This window comes from Aythya marila (genome assembly GCF_965140915.1).
Source record: "Aythya marila genome assembly, chromosome: Z".
In the NCBI taxonomy this organism is placed as follows: Eukaryota; Metazoa; Chordata; class Aves; order Anseriformes; family Anatidae; genus Aythya; species Aythya marila.
The window spans coordinates 85,453,232-85,478,828 of NC_139080.1; the positions used below are offsets into that span (position 1 = coordinate 85,453,232).

The window sequence follows — 25,597 nt, forward strand, 5'->3', positions numbered from 1 at the left end:
TATATTAATCAGTTAAAAAGATGATTAAACACATGCTCAGTCTGGTCCAGGTGAGTAGCTGGCTGCATGCTGCTTTGCCAATGAACTTTGAGTACTTTCTTCGCTGCAGCCATCGTGCTCAGCCACAGCGAGGAACCGCAGAGCAGGATGGTGGCACGGGAGGAGGTGGACAGCAGCCTCCAGGGTAGCTGTGGAGGAACATTTACTGATTTTTCCCATGATATAAATTGTCCTTGAGTTGGACACTCAAGCAATGAGAGCATTCATTTTTATCGAAAATATAAACAAAACTATCACTGGCCAATTAGGTTAAAAAAATCAACTCATAAAAGCATCTTTTGAATATTTAGCATCTTTTGAAAATAGTTGTACGATTTATTTTAATAACTGGATTTTAAGCCTGAACCTACTCTACATGTCAAACGTCATCTATGAACTACATGCCAAAGTGCAGCAAAACAACCATTTCCAATGAGTCCAAAACTATCAGGTCAAGAACATCAAAGGTTTAAACCACAATCCCCGTCCTACAATGAAAAGCTCTTTACCTGTGCACATTTATATCTGAACAGAAAGGGGAGACACCATTCACAAACACCCATGTCTGTCCAAATGGACAGAAATAAAGAAAATGGCATGTGACTGGTAAATTATGAGAGAGCAACACGTCAAGGTTAGAGGTCAGTGAAGATTTCAACAAATCTCAGAAGATATGGCAACAGATTAAGCAAAGGGATAGACTGCCCTCCAACCCTAACCTGTTAAGACCTTTGAAGTCTTGTGGTGACCTCTATTCTGCTCTTTCATATTAGTTGTTAGTTACACTAATTACAGCCTAATAGTGCACTGGAGCCAGGCACTTTTTGCAGAGCCATCTGTAGGAGGGCTATGTGTGGCACAGTGACCTCCAGCTGAACAGAGCTGTGCATGTCACAGGCACTTGCCCCTTTCAAACAGTGGGCTGCATCGCCTGTCGCAGGTAACGAACTTTAAGGTGTTAGTAACTTCAACATGTTTTGCATGCTCAAGAAGCAGACATAACATTTTTCAAGAGAAATCGTAAGCTAAATAAAACCCTAGCCCCAAACTTGGGTTAGTCTACACGGGGTCTGACTAAAGTGCTGAAACAGATTTAATTCTAAGAACAGTTGTAATGTGTGCTGGCATAATGATTACCAAAATAAGGATGTAAAGTGCAACCCCTCATAAATACTGCATATTCAGCACTGAAATCAAAGAAGTAACTTAGTGTTGCTGCCAGTAAGCTTGAGTGAGGGAGTGTGGGATTAGATGTGGAGTCTATTTGCATTGATTTTGCATCAATATCCATATTAATGCTAACACAATATTGTATCATATCTGGGGACAGCATTCAGCTCAGAGTCTCTCTGGCAGCTGAAATATCACTTGTAAAGCTTCAGTAAATCATTTAGTAGCATTAAACAAAGTCAGGCACTAAATCAGAAGAAAAGTTCAGAAAAAAAGATGTAGTGCATAAAAATCATACCAGAATTAACAAAATGTATAACAAAAGAGCCTGTGTGTGGAAAGAATAGCTATTCAAAATCAATTTCTATTTCCTCATTTATACGAGGAATATTTTTTACATGGTAGATAAAAGCTTTGCATGATGACAAATCAATCCACCTGCAATTGCTGGGAACTCTGTTACCAAGATAACATAATTTGTCTGCGGGTGCAAACTCTCTGCTGTGAATACACCTCTAAAGAGATACAAATAAAAATGTAGTTTTAATGAAGACACAAATGAGGAGAAACTAGGACTTCTTGCATCAGCTAGTAGCAGAGCGCTCAGAAAACAAAATGAAAGTCTGACAGGAAGTGATATAAACGCTCAAATATGATTTAATCTGAATTTCCGAACATTTAATAAAACATAAGCTTTATGATCAGCATGTAGAATAATAGAAAAGATCCTGACTTCTTTACTGAGCCCTGAGCTATCCTGGAACAAAGATACCAGGATATAGGGAGATATAGGGACTGATCTTCCCAAGCTCACATACGTGCACCTCATACTTACTAATACACAATTTGCAGCTGATCTCTCTGCTTAGAGCATGCTCTTGCTGGGTTGGCTCAAAGAGAGCAACTCATGGCATCCAGCTGGTGGGAAATCACACTGCAATTTGGCACCATCTCCTCTGCACTCTCCTCCACATGGTTCATGGTTTCTCTTCACTTTGTCCTTGCCCAGAGGGAAGTAAGTATGAAAACCTGTGTCTTGTGCAGTTCTTCTGTCTGTCCCTGACTCCTTTAGTCATCAATAAAAAACAAAGCAGCACAGCTCTTCTCAACAAACCTCTTTCTTTGGCTTCTCTGCAAAGGTACCCTGTCCAGGCGGATGCCAGAGCCAGCGCAGCTGCACTTGGGTGCAGCACCACAACCCTACAGCGGGGACTGATGGCTGCAAGCACAGCCAGTCCCACGGACAGCAGCAGCACGAGGCAAGAGCCAAGGCTGTGCCAGAGTTGGCTGTAAGATGGTCTGACACCCTACTGCTCAATCCAGCAAAGATCTACCTCTCCAGCCATAAGGAGATTCCCCAGATTTACCTTCTCAGAAAGGACAATGCATTTACAAGGCACAGGTAAAAGTAATTGATTTGCATGGACCCGCTAATTGAAGTGACCAATTATCAGCTGACAGACTGTTTAGTGCTTTTTCAGCTCCCAGGCCCCTGAAGCTTGAACCCTGTCCTCTGAACACTAATGCAGATCTTTGTGGAACACTTATGCTTTCTTGGAGGACAGGAGATGTGTGCTTTGAGGCTGACAGAGAGAATTACAACAAAGCATAAAGCAAATGGTTAATAAATTTCATCCAAAGCTATTACAAGAAGGAAAAAAATTACACTTGAATATTTGTATTTAATTCACATTCAGCATTTGGTTATAGTAGTGGTCTCCAGACACAAAAGGACGGATGTGAGACCCACCAAAACCACCAGGAATCTTTCTCCTTTGGTTTTAATGGCAGCTGAGTCAGGTCCCTAGCAGTCAAAAGAAATTTGTAAGATTCATAAGCTATGCTGAATTTGTAAGCTGTACCTAATAGAAGAGTCTAAGTTCTGCAGTCAGTAGTAGGAAACTGTCAAAATCATAAACGTCTGGAGCACTCTTGAAATAAAACAAGTTGTACCTTGCAGCTCTTACATGCATTAGTGTTAGACTCCAGCACAGTACTGCTTTAGGAAATCTTCAACTGTTATCCTATCTGTGCTATGGAGAAATACTGAACAGGGAATAGAAAAGATTTCACTAAATGGACCAAGCTGCATAAGAGGATGTCTATAACTCTGTTCCCACATACCTCAAATAACAAATATTTTAATCTAACAAAGAGTAACAGTGAGCCCTTGAAGTTCATTTATCCTAGCATTGCAAAGTGACACCAGTTCTTAGGGAACAAGTGTTTTGAGTTTAGTACACATTCCCCATATGTGTGGCTGTATCAGGAAAGCACGCGCATCGGACCAGTGCTGGCACCTTCTGCTAGGGCTGGGCTGCTCCATCTTCTGCCCAGCATGAGCATTCAAACACCACAGAAGCACCTCTGCGTTCAACACTCAATTCAGTATATTGTTTAAACTCCGACATAAAAGCACTGACCATTTGGAGACAAAGAAAGAAATGACACATGCAGATATAAAAATAACTTGTTCTGCCTAGCAAAGCTAAGGTCTGCCCTCATCAGATGTGGAAGCTCTCAGCGGGACTCAAACAGTTCCTCATGCAAATATCTAAGGGTAAAAAAGTCGTATCTCAGATTGCAAACATATGTGGGTTTTATTTATGTGTAATAAGAGCTATATATGTGCATGTAATGGTTTATAACATGTATAATTTAAAATGATGTTAACATAAAAATATCAGATAAAGTAGTAAGATTTTTTATATACAACGTCTCATTTGCACACAGATTAAACTAACAAAAAGAAATGCATTATCCTGCCCTTAAAAGTAGTGATGGGCACTTACTAGCATTTGTTCAGAAGTACACGATGTTTGCCTTCAAATTGACTACTGTACTCACAGCAGCAATAATGAAAATCTAAAATGTCTTACTCCATTAAATGTGTGGATTATTTCTCTACTGAGGTCTTGTAAACTTACCTAAAAAAAAAAAAGGATTAATGTGGGGAAAAAAACGTATTCCCTTTTTAATATAAAAATTGGGATATAATTTTAAAAATCTTATTAAGCAAATTTGGCTGACCAGAATAAAGTATTTCCTGGAAAAAATACTTATTTTTAATACATGAACAAATGTCACACTGAGCAGAGTTTTTATGTCATAAAGTAAGAATGTAATGTCTGCTTCAGTTAGCCTTGTACTTAAAACGACTTGTGCAAACAATCAACATCTGAACATTAGTTATAAGCAGTTGTTTGCTTTTGCTTTTAATAAATAGATATCAATCACAATGCATTTAAAACAAGTCACTTAACTGTCCCCGTGCATTAACATGATGAGATTAGTTGCTGGCATTGGTTAGCAAAAAATGACAAGTCCTCCCGAAAGAAAATTGGGCCTTTCAAATATAGCCATGTTCCTTGATAGGAGAAAGTTTAAAGTGCAAATATACTGTGAAAAGGGCCTCTAAAAATGGCATCACAGCGCTCCATGTTTCTCATCTTTTGGTTATTTCACAGGTTGGGAAACTAATCTTCTCAGCTGAGAGATACTTGGAGCAGCCAGAAAACTGTTAAATTAGCAATTTGAGGGCAGGGTGCTAAGAAGGCAAATATGATACAAATTTAACCTCCATGTGTTGCAAATAAATTTAATTTATGTGGCAAAGAAAAAGAAAGAGAATGTTAAAATCAATTCTATGCCACTGCTAGGAGTTTCTCCAATTCTTGTTTGTTGTCCAATCACAGCAATGTGCAGGAATTTGTTATAATTGGCATAACTGACAGCTGTTACGATAATTTGTATGCCTGAAATATTAAAATGTCTGTTTATTACCTATTTACAGTGATCCAAGTGAATAAAAGTGCTGAGGATGTGACACCCTGTTCTAAAAACACCATTATTTATTCCAAAGACAGCAATAAATCTGAGTCTTCAATGGATGTATGCCAGTGTGCCAAAAATGCCCAAGAGGAGATGATGGTAGGGAGGTTTGTGACCTGAGCAAATCAGAGAACAGAATAAATTTCTTCTCAAGCAAGCAACTGCAGTGCATGGAAATTCTCCTTACCCTGGAATACATCAGTTTGGGAGGTAAACACTGCTGGTTTCTTCTGGCCAGTTCTATGTCAAAATTAAGAGTTCCTAAAAATAAGGAATGGTAATTTTCTAACACCAAAAGATATAATGCTTTCCATGAATTTACCATTTTGGATAGTGTTGTGATGGATAAAAATGAATGAAATCACTGGGCTGGAACTGGGTTGCCTGGGGCCAGTGAACCTGACCTGATTACATTCAGTCCGACTGAGCAGAGAAGTCTCAGCCAGCAACACGCAAGCTTGGTGCTTCAAATGGCTGTTTTCCTCAAGGTAGGAAAAATACTGGCAGATTTATTCAAGATGAGATATTTCAACATAAAAGAATGGCTGATATCTTAAAATAAATAAATAAATAAAACTTTGTTGCGTGACAAAGACAAAACAAAACCAAAAAACCCACAGAGCTTTAGTCCTTCTGGTTCAGTGAAAAAGTAAAGTCAATTGTCAGGTATAGAAAAAAGGTGGTAATAGCTTGTCGTTATGAAAAGATGATAAAGAAAGCTAAAGTTATCAAAGCAAAAACAATCTATGACTGGCAAACAGCACAATGAGGAACTTTTTTTTTTATATATATATACAAGCAGCAAATGCAATCCATAGCAAACATATGTTGATCTTCAGATGGAGATGGTGAAACTGTAAATAACACAGAAGAAAGTATGAAATTGTTCAATATATGTTTCTATTATCTATCTGGAAAAAAAAGGCAGGTGTTTGGTGAAGTTCATTTTATTTCAACTCATCAATATATTCTCAGGGATAAATATTTCTAACTTGGCAGGCTTGCAGAGTTTGTATTCAAGAGTCATAAAAAGCTAACTGGTTACCAAAGTTCATTTTGAATGAAACTTACAATATCAGAGAAATTAAAGAAAATGGGAGAAATCTCAATCGAACTTTCAGAAAAGACTATCTGCACAGTTAGCTTGACATAAATATCAAGAAAAATAAAGAATAAATGGATATATAGTTCCATAAATCCCTGCTTTAGATACCGTGGACATGAAGAATCAGCTCTTCCCACTTTTTTATTACGACATTTCATGTTTCTCTCTTTCTCTGTTGCTTTTCTTCCCAGCTAATCCTGTCTTCTTTAAGGAAAACAATCCCAATTCATTCAAACTTTCATTGCAAACCATCTGCTCTAGACTTCTAATTATTCTCAGTGCTTACCACTCTATCCAACTGTCTGATGTATTCTGGTGGGTAACCATTGCTTACCCACATGTTCCTGAACTTGTGTGTTTGCAACAAGGAAGATAGGGGGATCTAAACCTGGAATTTTGGAAAAGACTTCCCAAGAAGGATGTGGCAACACACAGCACAAAGGAAAGAACCAATTAGACAGGCATCTGCCAGGAAATGATGTAAGAATGTTTGATCTTGCCTTGGGGTGGGGGATGAAACTGATCCATGTTAAAAATCCCTTTCAGAACTGTGATATTGGAGACTACTAATGAAGAATTGAGATAAAAGAATGTAATTAATTAAAGACAATGTAACTTACTGGCAAGTAAGTCTCTAACAAATAAACTCAGTTCATCTTTGATGAATTAACATGCTTAACTGGTAAGGACTTATATGCAAATGAAGTATACTGATTTTTTTTTTTTTTTCCAGGCATTTGACTTATTCCTCCAGAATATTATGAGCAGCTGAACGAATTATGCCAAGTTTCCTATGCATTTTTGGAAAGCCCTTTGTCTTCCTTTTCTTTCCAGTAACTACCTCCTGCTTTTCTCAGGTTTCCCCTTAAAACTCTGGAAAAAAAGACCCTATATCCTGTCATTATATTGGAGCCACATACCTGCTACAGTTGGCTGGCTGTGACTGCTTCTTTGCTAGTTGTTTGTTTCCAGGCACCATGTATATCACCTGAGTTACTCTACCTTGTCTTTCAAAAGAGACATTGGAAAGTCCTCCTTTTATGAGGAAGACCCATTTCTCATTTCATCTTCTATTCTGTCTACTGTTAGCAGTAAACTCAGAGCAACTTAATTACAACTAAAACTTCAAATTAGGCAGAAATTGATCAATGCTTCATAAATTCATAAGGGGACAAATGGCACAATTGTAGAATTCCTGTTTACTTGGGAAAGCATGTTAAAAATCAATATAATTCAATATTTCTAGGAACTTGCAGACTAAGTAATCTGCAAATGTAGTTGTCAGGGAGAAACCGCTATTGAATAGAGATGTTACTAACAGAGTGTCCTAAGGCTATTCAACAACACAGGAAGTAAATGTAAATTCACTGGTGGTAAAACTTGTGCGAATGCGAAGATTGGCAGAATGAATATTAACAAGAAGGTCTGCATTCTTTCTGTCCTTTTTTTTTTTTTTTTTTTTTTTTTTTTTTTATTATTGTGTATTCATCTGTTTGTTTTCTTTTTTTAAACCTACATGCAGTGCTGCCTAACACTACCTCAGAACAAAGATGAAGAGCTGCAGTTACAGAAAGGATACCAAGAGCTGCTGAACAAGCTTCTCCTACACAGCCTCTCTACAGTATGGTGATAAAGGGGTCAAACATGACCCTTGGCGGATGAAACAGGAGAAAAGCAGGTAGTGAAGATGTGAAGTCTGTATATTGCATTAGTGAGATGCAAGTCTGTTTCAAAGAAAGGATGTTGAAAGACTGACGACGCCACAGAAAAATGTATAAAAGCACTTGAAACCTGGAGAAATTAACTCCAGTTAACTGCAGTGAGACTTAAAGAACTCTATGTATTCTGTTTCTCAGAAGAAAATTGAGTGTTGATTTGATTCCAGTATCTAATTCACTTGGTGAAAAAGCAAATGTACTCAATGGCTCTTTAACTTAGCAGAAAAAGGCACAGCAAGAACTAATGGCTGGAATCTGAAACCAGAGAAAATCAAACCAGAAATGTGCCACTCCTATTAAATGTTTGAAAAATTACAAAAGCAAGCAATGGATTCCTCATCTCTTGTATCCTTCTAGCCAGAGCTGAATCACTTTTGGGAAGACACACTTTGACCAAATACAAGTTATAGATTTCAGCATAACAACATCTGCTCAAAATATAAAGAGCTGCATATGAGTGGAGAACAAGTAGTTGAAATGTCCTTCCTGGCCTAAACTATATGCACTTATGAAAGAAGATCAAAAGTGAAAGAGGACATTTCTAAAAATTCTACCAAAATCTATAAATTTGGATTTGAACAGAAAATGCGAGCTGAAATGTAAATGATCTTTTGTATATTATTGCAATGCAAATAAAAGTGTTGCCACGGAATTTCATATTACATCCCTCACGGGTCCAAATACCTCCTTACAGGCTCTGAGGATTGGCAGAACTACAGCTTTTGGGATCTCAGTGATATACCAGATCCCATCTCTATAGATGTTCTGGCTTAATAGCGGTGCTGAGGATAAAGCAGCAAATACTTTTCAAAATGACTAACGGCATATGGAAACAACTTGGAGTGCCAAGACTAATATTCAGCCTCAGTCCCACAAAGTGCTTAACCAAAAGTCACTGAGAACCATGTGAAGAGTTCTGCTCTGGCTGGACTGGAGCCTGTAGATATTCCAGAAGAGAGGAAGGGAGTGAGGACAATGGTCTTCTCACCCACGCTGTGGAAGATACACTTTCACCACGCCACGGTACGGACCAAGGTGCACCACCTGACATGAGGTTTCCTGCTTGCACTTGGAGCCTGGGAAGGCATTGTGTGCAGAAATGTGGTGACAAGCCACTGTATTAGGGAAGCTTCTGCTGCAATCAAAAGATAGTGCTGATTGAACCAGTGCTAGACTGTTTTTTAATCACACTTACCATAGTCTCTTTAAAGTGTCGCTCTAAACTGTCACATGGAAATCTGCATTACAGCTGCATCTGCCTATTCAAAAAGTGAACGTGTTCATTATTCCTCGTGCTGCCATCATGCCTGTAAATGCTGGTGAGGAACCGTGGCTTAGGCACTGTGGCGACACAGCCGTGCAGAGGTCTGGCTCAGCACTACTTGGGCTGGCTGGCATCTGTCTGTGCAAAGGAGAAGCAGACGCACCAAGCGAGAAGAGCTCAGCTCACAAGTCTGCAATTGTGCTGTAGGGTAAGAAGTCAGCCGGCACGTAGACAGACTTGTATATGTAAAAACTGGTGAGATCATACTCAATAGTATCAGAAGCAATTGTCAGGGCAGTCTAAATATTTTGTAGGAAATATCTGGCTGTAATAATTTACATTATTCTTCATTATCACAATCAAACACTGCCTTGGGGAGTCGAAGGCAAGCATGCATCACTCTAAGTTAACTGTACTCTAAAAAAATAGCAATGATAAATAGATGTGTCTGAGTACAAGAATAATTATGATGAAACGTTTTCTCTAGTATCAGCACAGCCCCAAATACATTTAAGTATTTTGTAGAGCAGTACATGAATATGAGTGTGCTAAAAAATAATGGTACTGATGGTATGTCAAACAACTAATTGCTCATGAAGAAGTTATAAAAATTAATTATAAAATTGAATTCTCCCACTGCCACCACATCTGCTAGTTCAAATCAACACTTTCAGATTCACATCTTCTTATCTACTTTTGAGGCTCTGGAGTTCTGGAACAAAAACCGAAAAACCATTCAACAGGTCTTTACAGATTTTGTCCTTTCTGAAGCACTGTGAAGCTAAAACTCAAAACACAACATACAAGCTCACATCCATCTAGGTATCACACACGAAACAAAAAGCTGCCTGAAACACCTGAGGCTGAGCAGGAGACTAAGAGCAGAGTTCCTTTGAAGAATCAGGAGCAGGGAAAAAGCTACTTACTTCCACACTAAGAAGACATTATCTGAAGCTGGACTTAGTGCACATGTGCAGCACCTGCCAGAGCTGGTGCTGAGACAGGCTGATGCTTCAAAGTGTCTGTAATAATTTCCAATCCCTGATGTACAGTGGCAGAAATGGGAGTGCAGGACCAGCCCTTCCAGCATGGAAGGATGCTCACAGCAGTCTACAGAGCTACCTTCATGATACAGATTCCTGCTTTTCTCAGCCCGCATTATTAAAGTTACAAATACCTTATAACAAATTGACACGCACATAAATATAGGAGCCTGCCACTTTGACAGAGCACTGTAGTGTTTAATCTTTTAAGTGAAAAGCTTTTATTGGCAGAACTACATGAACACGAAGACATAAAATGTAAAGAGGTTTACAGTAAACACTGATTACTGTAATCTTAATCTCCATGAATGACTAGTGAATGCAAAAATAACATTTTTAGCACAACAGCTAAATTGCCTAATCTGCCTTATTTTGAAATGTGCGTGGTATGTGTGTGTGTATTTCTTAAACTATTGGACACAGATCACTGGTCACAAAATACTAATATCAGAAAATAGTCCAGAAAAGTCTTCATCAAATCGATTAAAGAATGAAAAATCAGAAGCATTGGTAAAACAGGCTAAAAAGAGGGGGATGAGCTAAAGTATTGTCTCAGTGCTTAATGTACTTTATGGTTGTTTCTGCCTTGTTTGCTATGAGCAAGATTCATAAATGTTTAAGGGTGGCAGTTTACTGGGATACAAGGAAGGCTGGGAATAAAAAAGCAGAGAAAAGCAAACTGTGGTTGTCCTCACTGTGGCTGTCATGAACCTCACCCACGTAACTCCCCGAGCACAGACCCTGCAGTGCTGCAGAGCAGGAGGTCCTTCTGCCTGAACCCCAGGGTCTGCTTGGCACGGGGTGCCCCCGCGGCTGGTGGGGTCTTTTTGCAGAAACCCTGAACTTCCACACCAGTAGGCAAAAGCCACCTGTTAGACAAAGCCTCTGCACCTCTGCAGCCAAAGGGATGATTCTTGGCTTCACTGCTACCGACACCAGGTTTGCCACACAGGCTTTATCTGACAGCTGGGCTGCAGGTCTGCTCTTCCACAGGACGGCTCGCTGTGCAAGTCATGCGTTCAGTTTCTTGGATCAGTGCTTTTAAGCAGATCTAACAGTCCAGAATAACTTTACTTAAATTTACTGTAGCCCCATGGAAGGATTATTGATGCTATTCTATTACTTAGCACAAAGCAGCAGTCTCCAGGGGACTGTTTAGTAGCATATTCTTGTCTGGATATTAAATCAAGCTATGCCAACGACTCAAAAACAGCAGGTAACAAGCTTTTCCCTGTTTTTCAGTGAGCTCTGCAGAATCTCATCTTTCATTTGTTTTGAACTGCAAGTCTCTTATGCACATAGAGAAAAATCTCCAATCTCTCCCCCCCCCCCGCCAAAGTACATAGGATGTGTTTAACACATGCAGGAATGCTTCTGGCTGTGGTTACGCTGCGAGGCTCAGCAGATGACATCCCTACTCCTTGTTGGGACAAGCTCCATCAAAACAACTACGTGACCTCCTTGGTGGGACAGTGAGTTTAGATGCCAAAAGTCTAGAACAGCAGCTCTGTGTCTGCTCAGTGTGCTGAGACTGATTTCATATTCTGGTACCATGGCAGGTATAGGGCAAGTAAATATAATAATACCAACAAAATTAATACCAGTAATACCAGTAAAAACTCCACAACATTATGTGCATTTTAACTATTATGACCATGATCTTTATTAACATGCAGCAGATCTTCTGGAAGGCTGGACATATTCTAGGTGGCCTTTCTTGAGAAGGGGATTAAGCCATGTGACCTTCAGAGGTCCCTTCCAACCCCAACCATTCCATCATTCTGGCAAGCCACTTTTTTTTCCTTCTATTTATTGATTTGTAAAGGAAGCCAAATACCTGCTGCAGCCTGTTAGAAATAATACTATTTTTTTTTTTTCTGAATTCAAAGTGAAAAAGGTTGTGCTTGCCCCACCTAAGTGAAATTAAAGATTTTATACAACATACAATTCAAGCTTTATGTTTGATACCAGTAAATACTACCTGAGGACTCCCTTGAAATACTATTCCATAGTTTACAGTTGGTCACCAGCACCACCAGCAAGGGTCACACCTGTTCCCCCAAATTATTCTTTTTTCTTTTTGCTGTAACCAGACTGATTTCACTTCATTCAGCTCCATGGATTCAGTCTTGCACTTTATTCCTTATTACAGAGGCATATATTCAAGCCTAGGCTCATCCGTGAATAGAGCTTTTCTTGATTACTGTCAATGTTTCATTCCATTGTGTCATCTTGTTTGTCTTTTGATGTTATAATTACCTTATTTTACAATGTTTTAACTACATTGGCTGCAACTTTTAAAAGAATAACTAGTGATTTGGGGGGTCAACTAGAAAGGCTTTAAAAGCATTTGATTAAGCAATTCATTTTACTAACGTTACAGTAACTTCTTTTTATTTGATTATGTAAATGAGTGTTGGTGCATATCCACTTTGGCAAAATACTGAAAAGTTTAATCTCCTAAATAAAGAGCGTTCACTGGTAGAAGTGTATCAGCTAAGGATGGTATCCTGTGCAGAAGCTTAGGAACTCCTCATAAGACACCCCAAAATCACAGTGTTCAGGAAAACAAAGGCCATGCTTATTTGACAAACTTTCCCATGCTGCCTTTCCTGAGCAGAACACTATATTGAAATAAAAGCAACTTAATTCCTGAATTGCAATGGAGACAGACATGGACCCATAAATTTACTTTCTCCCATCCTCTATTTCAGCGGTTGTCACCCAGCACCTGCTCCGCTAGGATGGCTTCCCAACAGGCTTGTGAACTTTCTGCTTTGGAAATAGGAGAAATCTTGTAATGTCTCAGAGACGTAAAGAGAGCTACATCAATGACTAGCATTAACATGATACAACCTGTCGTTAAAACTTCTGTCCCATTCTCTGAATGAAATTACAAGTTCACCTCCAACTTCTACAACTCCTACTGCCACTCCATTTTATGTGATGGTTTTTAACGTACAGACTTCTTCTAAAGCCTTCAGTGCTCTCCACCCTATGTTTTCATGTCTTTGAATAGATAGGAAATGGATCCATCTCCCCCAAGACAGAAGAGAGGTCTTCTGGTTTTACTTCATTAAGAAGGCGGATAAGGACTGAGGAGGAAGATGACCTCAAGTCTAACAGAGGTCCTTAATGAGGGCTGAAAGTGAATAGGGTACACGATTGATCCTTTAATACATACACCAAATAGCACAACTGGGTTACATGGGAGTTTTTAGAAGATTATCCCTTCAACATGGTAACAACCTGCCACAGAAAGACCTTATGCTATGACACCAGCATGTACCAAAATCCTTTAAATATGTAGAAAAGACCATAAAGACCCCCACAGTAGCCCACCTCTAGCCACAAAGAAACAGAATGGATTTATTAAGGATTGCTTTCTCTGTATCACTGTTGTTCTCACGCCCACACTGTTTAATTATTAAAGTGTATTAAATCCTCTTTGTAAGTGAGTAAGACATGAATGAATTATGGCAAACATTTTAATTACTTAATAATATTCTAATCAAAAGCTTGAACAACTCTATCTGGAAATACGAGTTGTTTTTCCAGTTTGATGGCCATTTATTTCTCTCTGGTGATTTGTAAGGAAAATACAAGCAAGTAAATGTGATGTAATATGAAGTATACACTGCTCACAAACAAACTGGGGTTGCCTGTAAATCCCAATATGCTGGCTGGCTGAATATCAGACCGTTTATGAAAAAGTTGGCTCATGAGACAGATATTCCTGAACTTAGTTCTCAGTGCGAACACAAATAAAGAAGAGGGTTTCGAGCAGAAAAGATAACTGAGTCTTCATTCTGCTGTAGATTTATTAAGAAAAAAAAATCTCCTCTCATTGCTGTGACTGCTCTGACTGTTATTCATTTAAATACCAAGGGCAATGCTGCCAGTATTTGAGTGTGGGCTATTTCAGTACTGCAATTCTCAGGAAATCACTGAAATAAAATTAGATACTAGTGCTCCTAAATCTAGCAGCATTTCATAAAATTATTACAAATTTCCCTAATGCAGGCTTTCACCATTGCTCATATAAACACACTAGGAATTATTCAGTTGTTCCTCTGTAGATGTCTTAGAGTTGTCCATATATAGAAAGAAATATGAACGAAACATATGAGTAAACTGGTAATTCAGCAGTAGTCACATAAAGCTATACTATTTAAAACTGTCCTTTTAAGAACCAATCTGGAAATAGTAAGCTTCCATTTAAATCGTTGTTCAAAATCTCTTATGAAAACATCGAAAACATCAGTGATCTTAATCTAGTAGCACTGTTTGCATGCATGAAAAAATACAAATAGCCAACTTACTCTTTTACAATTTTTACTTGCTGAGATACCACCTCATTCAAATTAATTCTTCTGCTGGCAGCTTCAGTGTATCTTAACTTCATTGAGTATAAACATTATGCCCACTATGACCCTTCCTCAAAGAAATGTAAAATTAAGGCTTATTCATACCCTTATTGAAGTGTCAGTCAGTTTTTAAATAACATTTAGGATTTCTGTTATGTAATACCCTTTATATTATTTGCATAGGATGAATAAAAAGGAAGAGAGGAGAAGCTCAAATGGTCGATTTTCAGTATTGGCAAGTGCACTATAAACACTGACTAGTTGCTATCCAAGCACTCATTTACCTGACTAAAATGACCTCTATAACATGCTGCCTTCCACAATAGCTACACACATGTCAAAGATTGAAAGTGAATTCTGTCTTGAGGAATTCTGCTACTGAAGAATATTTTTCTTTTAAATTGCAGTAGTCTTCCATAAAGGAGTAAAAAGTTGGTAAATGAATGTTGAATCTATGAAAATTTTAGTAATATTTCATTTCCCTAAGCCCTAAAGAGCAATGTCAATGTTATTGCACTGTGTCTGTACAGAGCTGATGATCTGCATGGTTAGATCTCAGCCCACAGTAAAAATGTGATTACAGGTCTCTGGTTGTTGTGAGCTCTCAAACAAAGTATGGCTAATTTTTTTAAGCCTTCAAAGTAACCTGCAGTAAACTAAATTTCATCTGCAATGTGAGGTCTCATTAACAACCTCACATATCTAGACAGATACGGATCTCTAACTTGTCAAATGAACAACTGTGTCTCACAGACCAAGGTCAAACAGTGCTACAGCTTTTAAATTAATATTGTATAGGCAGTGTGTTCCTTTGAACCTGATTTTGCATTCTACAGAAATACCTCATCTATGGCTTTTAAGAAATCTGATAATCAAACATGAGCAATCAAATCAAACATACTCAGTAGCAGCTTTATGTATTTTAGGTTACTTTCCTATGTAGATTTGAGATTTTCCTGTTACACTGACAATTACACTCACGTCTGGAATTATTACACATTTACAAAAGTCTCTGTATATTATTTCATGTGCTGCTTATGATTTATGATTCATTAATGAGAAAGTATAGCTGAATACTTCCCAAACAGGAGAAATCTCACATTGTCTTGGACACTGTAAATAATTTGCTATACAAACTAGACTTCCATTGATCAGGACTCAGGGAACTGTTCTGCTTCACTTACGTGTACCTTTCATTAATTCTTCTTGCCTACATAAAGTTAGATGTTTATTCAAGGGCATATAATAAATTTCCCAGTTTTCATCATCACTATTATTTTTCATAAGCTTCTATCTGTAAGTCATCGATTAATTAAACCAAAAGAGAAAAGGACTAGAAAAATATATGGAGACAGGAGAATGAAAATCCTACAAAAGACAAAAAAATAAGTGGACTGTGTAAAGGAGCAGTGTTCAGTCAGCCATCTGCTTCTAAGCATATCTTGCTGTTGAAGGGTTAAAATACACTCAAAATCCAATGTATTTTTAAAAGACCAAGCCACTCCTGGGCACAAACGGGTACATCCACCGCCTGCACACAAAGCGACCTACCTGCGGAGACTCGGGGGCAGTCGGGCAGCATCGACTCCACGGCCATATCCAGCGGTTCGGAGCTGGACACCCAGTTACAACAGTTCTGCATGAGAAGACAGGCAATTGTCTGCTAAGCCAAAAACTCAGAGCAAGGATAAACACGGGCTTTGTAAGTAAGGGTATTGCTTCAAAATGCTCTAATTTACACAGCGGTCCCAACAGGGACTGGAAGGTAAACTACACTAGCTAGTCATGCCAAGTGATGTTTAAATATTGTAGGTTCATCCTATATAGGTAAAAAAAAATAGGTAAAAAGGGTAAGATCAGGAGGATATTCGTAATGCGCTTAAATAGTATGTCTTTAAGCACTGCTTTGAGTGCTCGTGGCCTTCAGTAGGTGCTTGGACCAACTGGAATCTGAACTATCCACTGCACATTTTAAGCCATTTTTCTCTATAATTGTTAAATAGGTATTTATATAAAAACTGAACTGCTGGCTTCGGAAGTTGCAAAAAGTCAGAATTTTAAGGGTGTTTTGATGGAGTATGCTGTGGAGAGAAGCCTGTGAAATTCCAAACCAAGAGATTAGAGTTAAGCATTAAGATAGCAGATTAATATATAAATAGTTGGAAATATATAACTGCGATGAATTGGCATGAACACTTAAAAATGTAAATACTGGTCTTTGGGGGATTATGTTCAGGAAACATTTACATTTACTTTCACTCTTGGACCTCTGAGTGTGACGAATTTACCAGTAAGTTTTTAAATCTTTTAATCCAAATGATATTTATTCAGAGGAGTCTATGAATTAAAGTATTAAATAATACACCTCTAATAAAATATGCTGAAACTACACCAAATACATCGAACTGAAGATTCAATTACAAAGGAAGTACTTTTTTAATAGGATGTCCTGCCAAACTACAATGATCTACATGGGTCCCTTATTACAAATCTGAGTTCTGCCTTTCTCAAAAGTGATTAACATCATTAAAGAAAAAAAAAAAAAAAAAGTTTTTTTTTTGGGAAAGAGCCAATGAATTTTCAGACAGATTTCTAAAAAATCATCCCATCAATCATGATTGTAAAAATGGACGATTGCTATTCTGGTAAACAAGCATGTATTGTGTATTTGTAGATGCTTGCTGCCCTAGTTGTGCACCATGGAGTCCGTCCTCACTGTGGAAAGATCCTTGACTGGTAGATCAAGTGTCTTATTGTATTTCCTTAATTCATTCTGTCTGGAAGAAGATGTCAGCTGTGTTGCAGTGAGGAGAGAATTTCAAAGGCTTCAGTCCCCACCAATAAAGGCCGAGGAATGGCTTTTGAATAGATTTGTCAAGGCAACCCTACTGTTCTGGGACCAGGGAGAGCAGGAACAACATAAAGGAAGGGTTGCTGTATGAGATTAGAAAGTGAAGTTCACAAAGCATGGCAGATTTTTGTAAGAAACAGTAGATCAATGAAACTATTGAACTCGGTGGACAAAAAAAAAAAATAAAAACAAACACACTATCCAGTAATGTAACTTTTTAGTAAAAAATGGTTAAAATGGAATATTTCACAAAGGCTTCAAGGTTTAAAGTAGTAAAGTATTATGCATTTTACAATTTGCATATATAATTTTAATTAACAGCTGAATGTGAAATTGCAAATGTAAGATGGTAGAAATTATAAAAGAAGTAGAATTTTTATGAAGTATTACATTCATTTGAAATAAGTAAAATTAATATTAACTACTGATAGAACACTACATCAGAGAGCTGGAGATAATACAGAAGATTAGCACACAATTAACCAGCTTTTATATACAATGTGACACTTGCCTGTAAGAAATAAGTATTCTCGAAAGCAGTGTCAAGATATGTAAATGGATGATTTGTTTTATCATTCATCACAGCTCCTAATAAATTCAAAAATCATGACTTCTATAGGTACTAAAAATAGGCTACCAATGATACAGGAGAGATAGCTCCAATGAAGAATTACTTTTTTAACAATTCATTCTTTCAATGACAGCAATTAGCCCTACAGACAGGCAGCGATTAGGTGTATATTTTAATTATTATTCATTTTACCAGTAGCCTTAAACCTGATTAAAGTAAGAGATATCCAGGTGATATGCAAGTCTTAATACCACTCAGCCACACTTCACATATGTAAAATTCTTCTTTCTTATAGGAGATTTTCAATGCTAATGTAAGTTATGACACTCCATCCACTTTTTAGGCCATTAATCATTTAACTTATTCTTTAAGATCTGCTTTCTGCAAATGAAATTAAAGGTAATGCACTTGTCTTATTCAGACTAAATGCTTAAAGAAAAATGGAGTTGTCAGATTCAAATTACAGGATTTAAAATTTCAGTTTTACTACGTAACATATATTTTAAGGTTTTGATTTCCCATAAAGAAAATGGGGATTTTTCTGACAGAGCCTGTAGGGGTTACCATTCTTTACATTTTTAACATTTAAGTCAGAGCTGTCAGACTGCATCCCAGGTGATTCTCTATTCCCATCAGTCATGGCCTATAAAACGGTAAGGTTAAGTCAGGAATAGGCAGTCTGCACACAATGTTTCACTAAAACCACAGGAAAAAGTCAAGTTGAACAAAAAGTTCAGGATAAAGTAGTTTATATTTGCTACACACAACTATCGTTTTAGCACTCTGAAATGAGAACACAGAAAACACAGATATGAGCTTGATCTGACAAGGAATAGATTCATAAATTTAGTTAGTCTCACTTTAACAGCAAAAAAAAAAAAAATTAAATCTCACCAATCCCATACTTAAATATGAAAATTAATAATGAATGCATGGCGTCATTCTTCCCCCAAGGGTGGAAAACTGTGATTGCTGGCCATAAATCACCATCACATCATCACCAACTAGCCATTCCTTTTATACAGTAGTAAACACTTTGACTTTCATCAGAAAATCTCAGAGCACTTCAGAAATAATCATATCTCATAAAAGCAAGTATTTTTCACCAGCTGTACAAATCAGCAAGCCGAGTCAGGAAGAGCTTCAAGGTGCTTTTCCACCACCATCATAGCAGGCCAGGAGCAGAACCCCGGCACTCTGGGTGACTTTGCTTTAGTTACCAGTCAACACTTGGTCTACAACCATGTATGTTTTTATATTTCACGCTGACGCTGATTGTTACTATTTTGACTGCTAACTTTGAAGCTCAGTAGCGGCTTTAAGCTCAGTTATTTTAGGGGCTGGTATGGGGACACAATTCCTATGGTTCTATAATGTGCTCTCTTTCTCACCCTAAATAAATGGTCAGCAGATAGAGAAATGTTTATAGAACCTTATGCAGGCATATACACTCCAACTCTTAAAAAAAAAAGAAACTGGCCTCACCTCTCGCATCCACTCTCGAATAGTTTTGCCAGCTTCTTGATGCCACACATTGTGAACAGAGTCTGTTAACGCCACAGCAGTTACCTTATTCTTTACTTCTGCCTCTCGTTGAATCATCTGTTAAAAAATATTGGCTTTAAGTTCTTTATTTCTATACAGCAGTGCCTGCTTAGTCACAGATAATGATCTTAAATTAAAAAAGAAAGAGTAATGCAAGTTCAATACTTGACTTCACTTGTTTTAAAGTTTATACAAATCCTAACAGCTCTAGAAACACAGAAAGACCTAATATTTTTGATAAAAGAAATAATACTAACTTTTAACTGACTGAACTATTCAGTCCTATTATTTTCCATGTGGCTTGACAATTCTAGGATTAAAGGTATCATAGTGAAAAAATGGAAGATTCCCTGAGGACACCTTTTACAAGCTTCTTCAAGTTCCTATTTCTGTGCTTCAGGGAAGCTGGTACCCGTGGTTCACTGTAAGCTACTCATGACTATCATCTACTAATTTTCAGTAGATTGCTGTAGTTTTTCTGATGTACAATCTTACTTTGACTTGTATGGTTTTTTTCTTTTTCCATCCAATTTAGCTGCCTTGCACTCCCACCATGGTCCCAAAATTCTTTGTGGTCTCTCTTATACATATGCTTACCCAGCTATCACCAGAGCTTCTCAACATTTCTAGGTTATTAAAGAGTCTCTGTTGTTGGAAACGACAGTACGACTAAATATTATTAGTACTAAAACCAATTAAATGATTGCTGCAAATAACACGAATGAACTGACAAAGATGCTGTGGAATTCAGTGCTGCTCTGCAAGATAAAAGGGACTGAAAAAGAATAGTTTGATATCAAAGAAAGACAAAAAGGTTTTAATCTCCTGACACAAGTGACCCTAATTTGTAAGACTGGATCAAAGAAAATATAATGAATTATACTTTTAAAACCAGCGTTTCGCAACTAGTGTCTTTATCACTGTGTATGTCATGCTAAAGTTAATGTTTTTTCAGCTTTCTTTTGTATAAATGGCAATACATGCAACATTTCTAAAGCCAGACATTCTTTGTTCATGTTCTATTAAGTGCTTATCAGCATACAGGCTGCATCTCCACAAACACCTCTCTAAAACAGACTTTTACAAGGCAGATGCGAATGATTTTTTTTCATCAGAAACTCAAAAATAATCACCTCAATCCAGATTTTTGATGTAAAAGTTGCATTTATCATTATCCTGTATAAACTATCTCCTGGTATCTTCAAAATACCACAAATGTAAACCTTTCTGACCAAATATTCTTACTTCCAGTTTCATATAACTGCAGTATGACACTGTGAATGTCTTGCCCTTTTTTTTATTTACCTTATATATATTTTAAAATCAGTGTAATCAAATTAATATTCTAAGTAAAAAATATTCACCATTATTGGACAGATAACATAAAGGTAGAGCTTCCCATTCCAGAGAAAATCAGGTGTTCATCTTCCTCAGTAGCCTATCATACTGACCATACTGTCAGTATTACGTGATTTAGGAATTCAGCTAAGCTGAAGAAATTTGGGGCAAATGTGTATGAAGATGCTTCTAAGAGTGATCTTCCTTCATGCAAAGACTTGCCATACATGTAGTTTTTTTCACATTTAATACCTACAATATTTGGAGGGTAGGATAACAGGTGTGTGTGTGGGTGGCAAAATCACATATTTTGGACAAAATAGCATCTATTGTAAAATGCTGGGCTTCATTCAGAGGTAACATGACACTGACATTTTCAGCCAAACATCCGACACTGAGCACTGAATTTCAATGTAAACATGACGATGTGCAGATCCTCTCCACTACAGAGTCTAAGAGTTGTGAATAAGAATTGCACGTACGAATAATGGATGTCTCAGGGCCGTCTTCAGGCAATTGAAGGAACCACCAGTGATTCTGCTAAACTTGGGATGAAACCCTGGAGCTCCACAGGAAGGTGGAGCCTCAAAATGGAGATTTTTATCAACACTATAATCCTCCTCCCCAAAGCTATAAGAACATCTCAAGCACTGATAAATGCTTTGCCTCTTAAAAGGATGATTCACTCAGATCTTCAACCAGCTTATTTCAGAAGAACTTGGACTCGTGAATATGTCATCTGAAGTAATTTCTCTAGGATTACACCAGGCCCAACATGTGGTTCGGATCTACAAAATAATTGAAAAATCGTTTTTTTTTTAAATGCAGTTTAGAAAGTACTGGCCAAAAATAACCACAAGACTTATCTCCACAGGTGAGTTAGTTCACTGTAAGGCAGGCTGCGCATCTACTGAGCTACTCAGCACCGTGTCCTGCATGGATATGCTGTTTGTGCGCTGTGAATGTACCCAGGCCGTGGAGCTTGCCCCTCTTTGACAACCATCACAACGATCAGTGGCCATGAGGCCACTTGGGACACACATAACACCTGCTGGTGCCTGCTGCTCAGCTTTGTGGATACCTGTATAATGGTATTTTCAAACAAACACAATCCCAAATCCCCCAAAACACAGAGAAAAACATGAAGTAGAGATTAAGGATACAACCTTCACTTGAACAAGTCTAATGTGTCCAGATTTAAGTGACACAGAAATGTCACAACAGAGCACGTCCAGACCACGTGCCGTAGCTTCTACAACAGCTCAAGTCCTCTGCTAGAGTGTGATGTTAAGTGATAACTATAACTGAGAAGAGCAGGTCCAGATGATGCTCAAACAGCAGGTCCTCCTCGCAAGGACCCTAATTTATCCTGCAGGTAGATGTGAGTAACCCAAGTGCTTTTGCTCACAGAGGCATCAATGCTTCAGATTGAATGGACTGACAGCTCCAAATGAAAGTATATGTATCTTCTCTAAAAATAGTTTTGAATTCACATGTATTTTAAAAACCAAGTGAGCAGAATAAAAAATGATACAGTAAAATACATTAATATCCAGTGCAAATTTAGCACCCAGTTCCCATTCAAATTTGATGTAACTGTAATTCCAAAAGAACGATGCTAGGGGATGCATGATTTGCACTTTCCAGGACTAGTTTTATCCCATGCAGCCAGCGCAGCCTCTTAAAATTGACATGCTATAAATGAAGGTATTTAATAGAGCACAGACTGTTTACAATACTACACACTATTTTTTTTTCCAAGAAAACTGTAGTTTTTACTGAAGCAACAACTGCAAATAAAGGCCTAGGGATTTCATCTAAAGTTCATTTTATGCCTTGTACTCTTTGCACATCAGTAAATTCCACAGACACTCAGTTTTCACAGCCCAAGAATTACTTAATTTCCTCCTCAATGCTAATTTTCAAATCCTAAATTATTTTCCTCTGAAGAGATTCAAAAAAAAAAAAAAAAGGAAAGCAATTAAGCAATTATTCAGTGTACCCCTTCACTTAGAGGCTTAGGCTTAGAGCTCCTATCGCTCTGTCCTTACATTCCTTCTTGTTCTTCCAAAAATTCCCTTACAGTCAGAAATAGTTAAGCAGGCACTTCTCCATCAGGTTTTCCTTTATTACTGTATCATTCAATATACCATTTTGAGCCCCCTACACATTCCCAATCTTCTTTTCTATTCATGAAGTACCATTTTATTTTTGTCTTTGGGTTCCTTCTGTGTAGTCAGAGTAGGTAAGTTTTTGTAAGATTTGTTTTTGTAATTTGTTTACCACATCATCACTGCTTTACATTTGATACCCTTGTATTGGGTACATTCCTAGACCAGTGTCCACTGTAAGAAGGTAGAAAGCATTCAGGTGCCTTTTTGAAAGTCATCTCTATTCCAGTAGTTGAAAGTTTATTCCTTCACTTGGCAAAGAACAAGTGTTGCAAAAGAGTTCAACTCTATCATTACATAAGCACGAACTGGAAATAATTTAAAACTTTATCCATTAAATTCAGATATATTATTTGCAAGCTTATTTGTAAATTTAAAAAGTCATTTACTACTAAGCTGTTCATAATGTCATATGGCAATGCTCAGTAAGGTTACATTATACAGTTATTATAATTTTATCATAACAAAAGGCTGCTATCTCCTTTATCTGTAGTGTATGCCTATAAAACATAAGTCTCTTATACATATCACATATGTAATGCATAACTTCGCTACATAAATATTTAGAATAGATGATCAAATATATCTTCGATATTAATAGATTTTGTAGCAGAGCTCTCAAATGGAAGCATCACTATTCTAAAAGGTGACTCAAAGGTCTGATATGCCAAACGTGAACATCTACGCATGGCCCAGTTAGACTTTAGACAAGCAGTCTGTGGGTGTAATGCTTTGCAGCAACAGTCCCACACTCTCTATACCTATTCTAACAAACATTAAATGACTGAAAATTCAAGCTTAGAAAAGTATAAGAAAGTTGAAAAGCTTTCAGCTATCCTTTTGTATTTATATAGGCCCAAACAACCAAGTCAACTGTCATGACATAGGCTTTGTGGGATACTAACTCCTCTGAGTTGTTTGTAATTAGGAATTATGAAAAATTGATAAAACAAAAATTAAAAAAATACCCCAGATTTCACTTTCTCTTGATCTTTTAAGAAAACCTTTCATGTACTTCCTTTGTCTTCCATGCCAATATCAGTTGTGGCATGGTATTTCCATGGGCTTGAATGGCTATGTCTACCTTAAGTACTTGGCTTGGGGTAAAACTAAATTTGATGTAAATGCTTCCATTGTCTCCCATTGCCTCACAGTGGATTGAGCCTTTAAGAGGTATTGGCCTGTGTAAACTGAATCTCTTTCAGAGGAAACTGAACTGAAAGCCCCTGTCCAAATATGCTCAATGGTTTCCAGAAGTGGAGTGAATTTGTGATAAACATTCTGGTAGATCAAAATGGCATTGGTTGGTCCATGAAGAATTTGTAAGAGCAGTAGTAGATCAGAAATCACTCACTAGGAATGGTGTGTGAGTGGGCAATTTTTATTTAACACTTCTGCAAGGAAGTGCTGATTCTTAGGAACCTGAGAAGGCTCTCCTGGAAGGTTGGTACAGGTCCACCCTCTTTTAGGTGTGCCCTTCACGTCTCCTTTCACCCAGTGTCATGCAAGCCAAGGAACTGCTCTGTTGGAGCATGAGCACTTGAGCCAATTCCTTTCCTGAACTCAGAAGGGCTCCTCTTCCACACAAAGCATACAATTTTGTTTACATGTACTGCATGTTTGTTGGTCTGGGATTCCGAAGACTTTTCACTGCATCCTGGATAGAATTCCTGAATTTTTAAAATACCTTCAGTTTTTTGCACGTCTTACAAGTGAATTAGACTCCCAAGTTTTCATAACATATTGTTCGCTGGGGTGTAGAATTACTGAGCAGCTATACTTGAACAGCATATAACAAACATCATAAACAATCTAAAGTCAAACTAGTTCCCATTTTCAGTTAGCAAGAAGAATAATTTCCCCTAACTGTATTCATAGATGTGCTAAAATCCTTGCTTGCAGTAGACAAAGAATTTGATACACACCAGTTTTAAACAGCAAGGGATCAACTGCAGACACAATCATATAATGACCAAGTATTTTCTGGTATTTTCTTCAAGGACCTATTTGAGGTTATGTCTACAATTGTGATAGCTTTCTACAGCAATACATCACACTGTAAAGGTAATAATAATGTACGAACATATTAGAACTTACTGCTTTAGAGCATCTGGAGTCTAGGACTCACCACATTTCACACTGTAAGTTTGTATCTGTTTCAAAACTCTACTGGTAGTTTCCATACAAATCCTACTTTTAGGGTATAAATTCTTAAAGCCAATCTTGATTAGCAAAACATGTACATCTAAAATAAGGGTAGTGGTCATCTCCCTTATGCATAGCTCAGTTAAACAACAACAAAACCAAAACCAGCCCCTCCCCTCCTCCCTTCCCCATACACGAAATTCTGCTGGCAATATTTTGCGAACAGTGCAAGCAAAACTCATGGTTCTCTAGCATAAAAGCCTCAGGCTTCAGCTTTATTAAAACTTTAAACTTAATAATGCAATTCTCTGGCTTCTCTTGTCCCTAGTGTCTTAACAGAGAGCTTACAGGAGAAAAGCCTTCAAGGACCTGTAATAATCCAGAGAACACCAAGTTCCCAAACACACACTTTTGTGCTAATAGGTGTACTACGGGTAGC

The 25,597-nt window shown here is 37.7% G+C and overlaps 1 protein-coding gene across 4 annotated transcripts in view; it reads right to left on the reverse strand.

Moving 5' to 3' along the window:
• The window catches only part of ARB2A (ARB2 cotranscriptional regulator A), a 253,767-nt gene that overhangs the window by 48,658 nt on the left and 179,512 nt on the right, over positions 1-25,597 (reverse strand). For all 4 annotated transcript variants that reach the window (XM_082783044.1, XM_082783042.1, XM_082783043.1 and 1 more), the window contains 2 exons: positions 19,445-19,561; positions 16,089-16,173 (listed from right to left, as the gene is read on the reverse strand). In XM_082783044.1, coding sequence (XP_082639170.1) covers positions 16,089-16,173; positions 19,445-19,561 — 202 coding nt within the window. The remainder of the gene's footprint in view (positions 1-16,088; positions 16,174-19,444; positions 19,562-25,597) is intronic.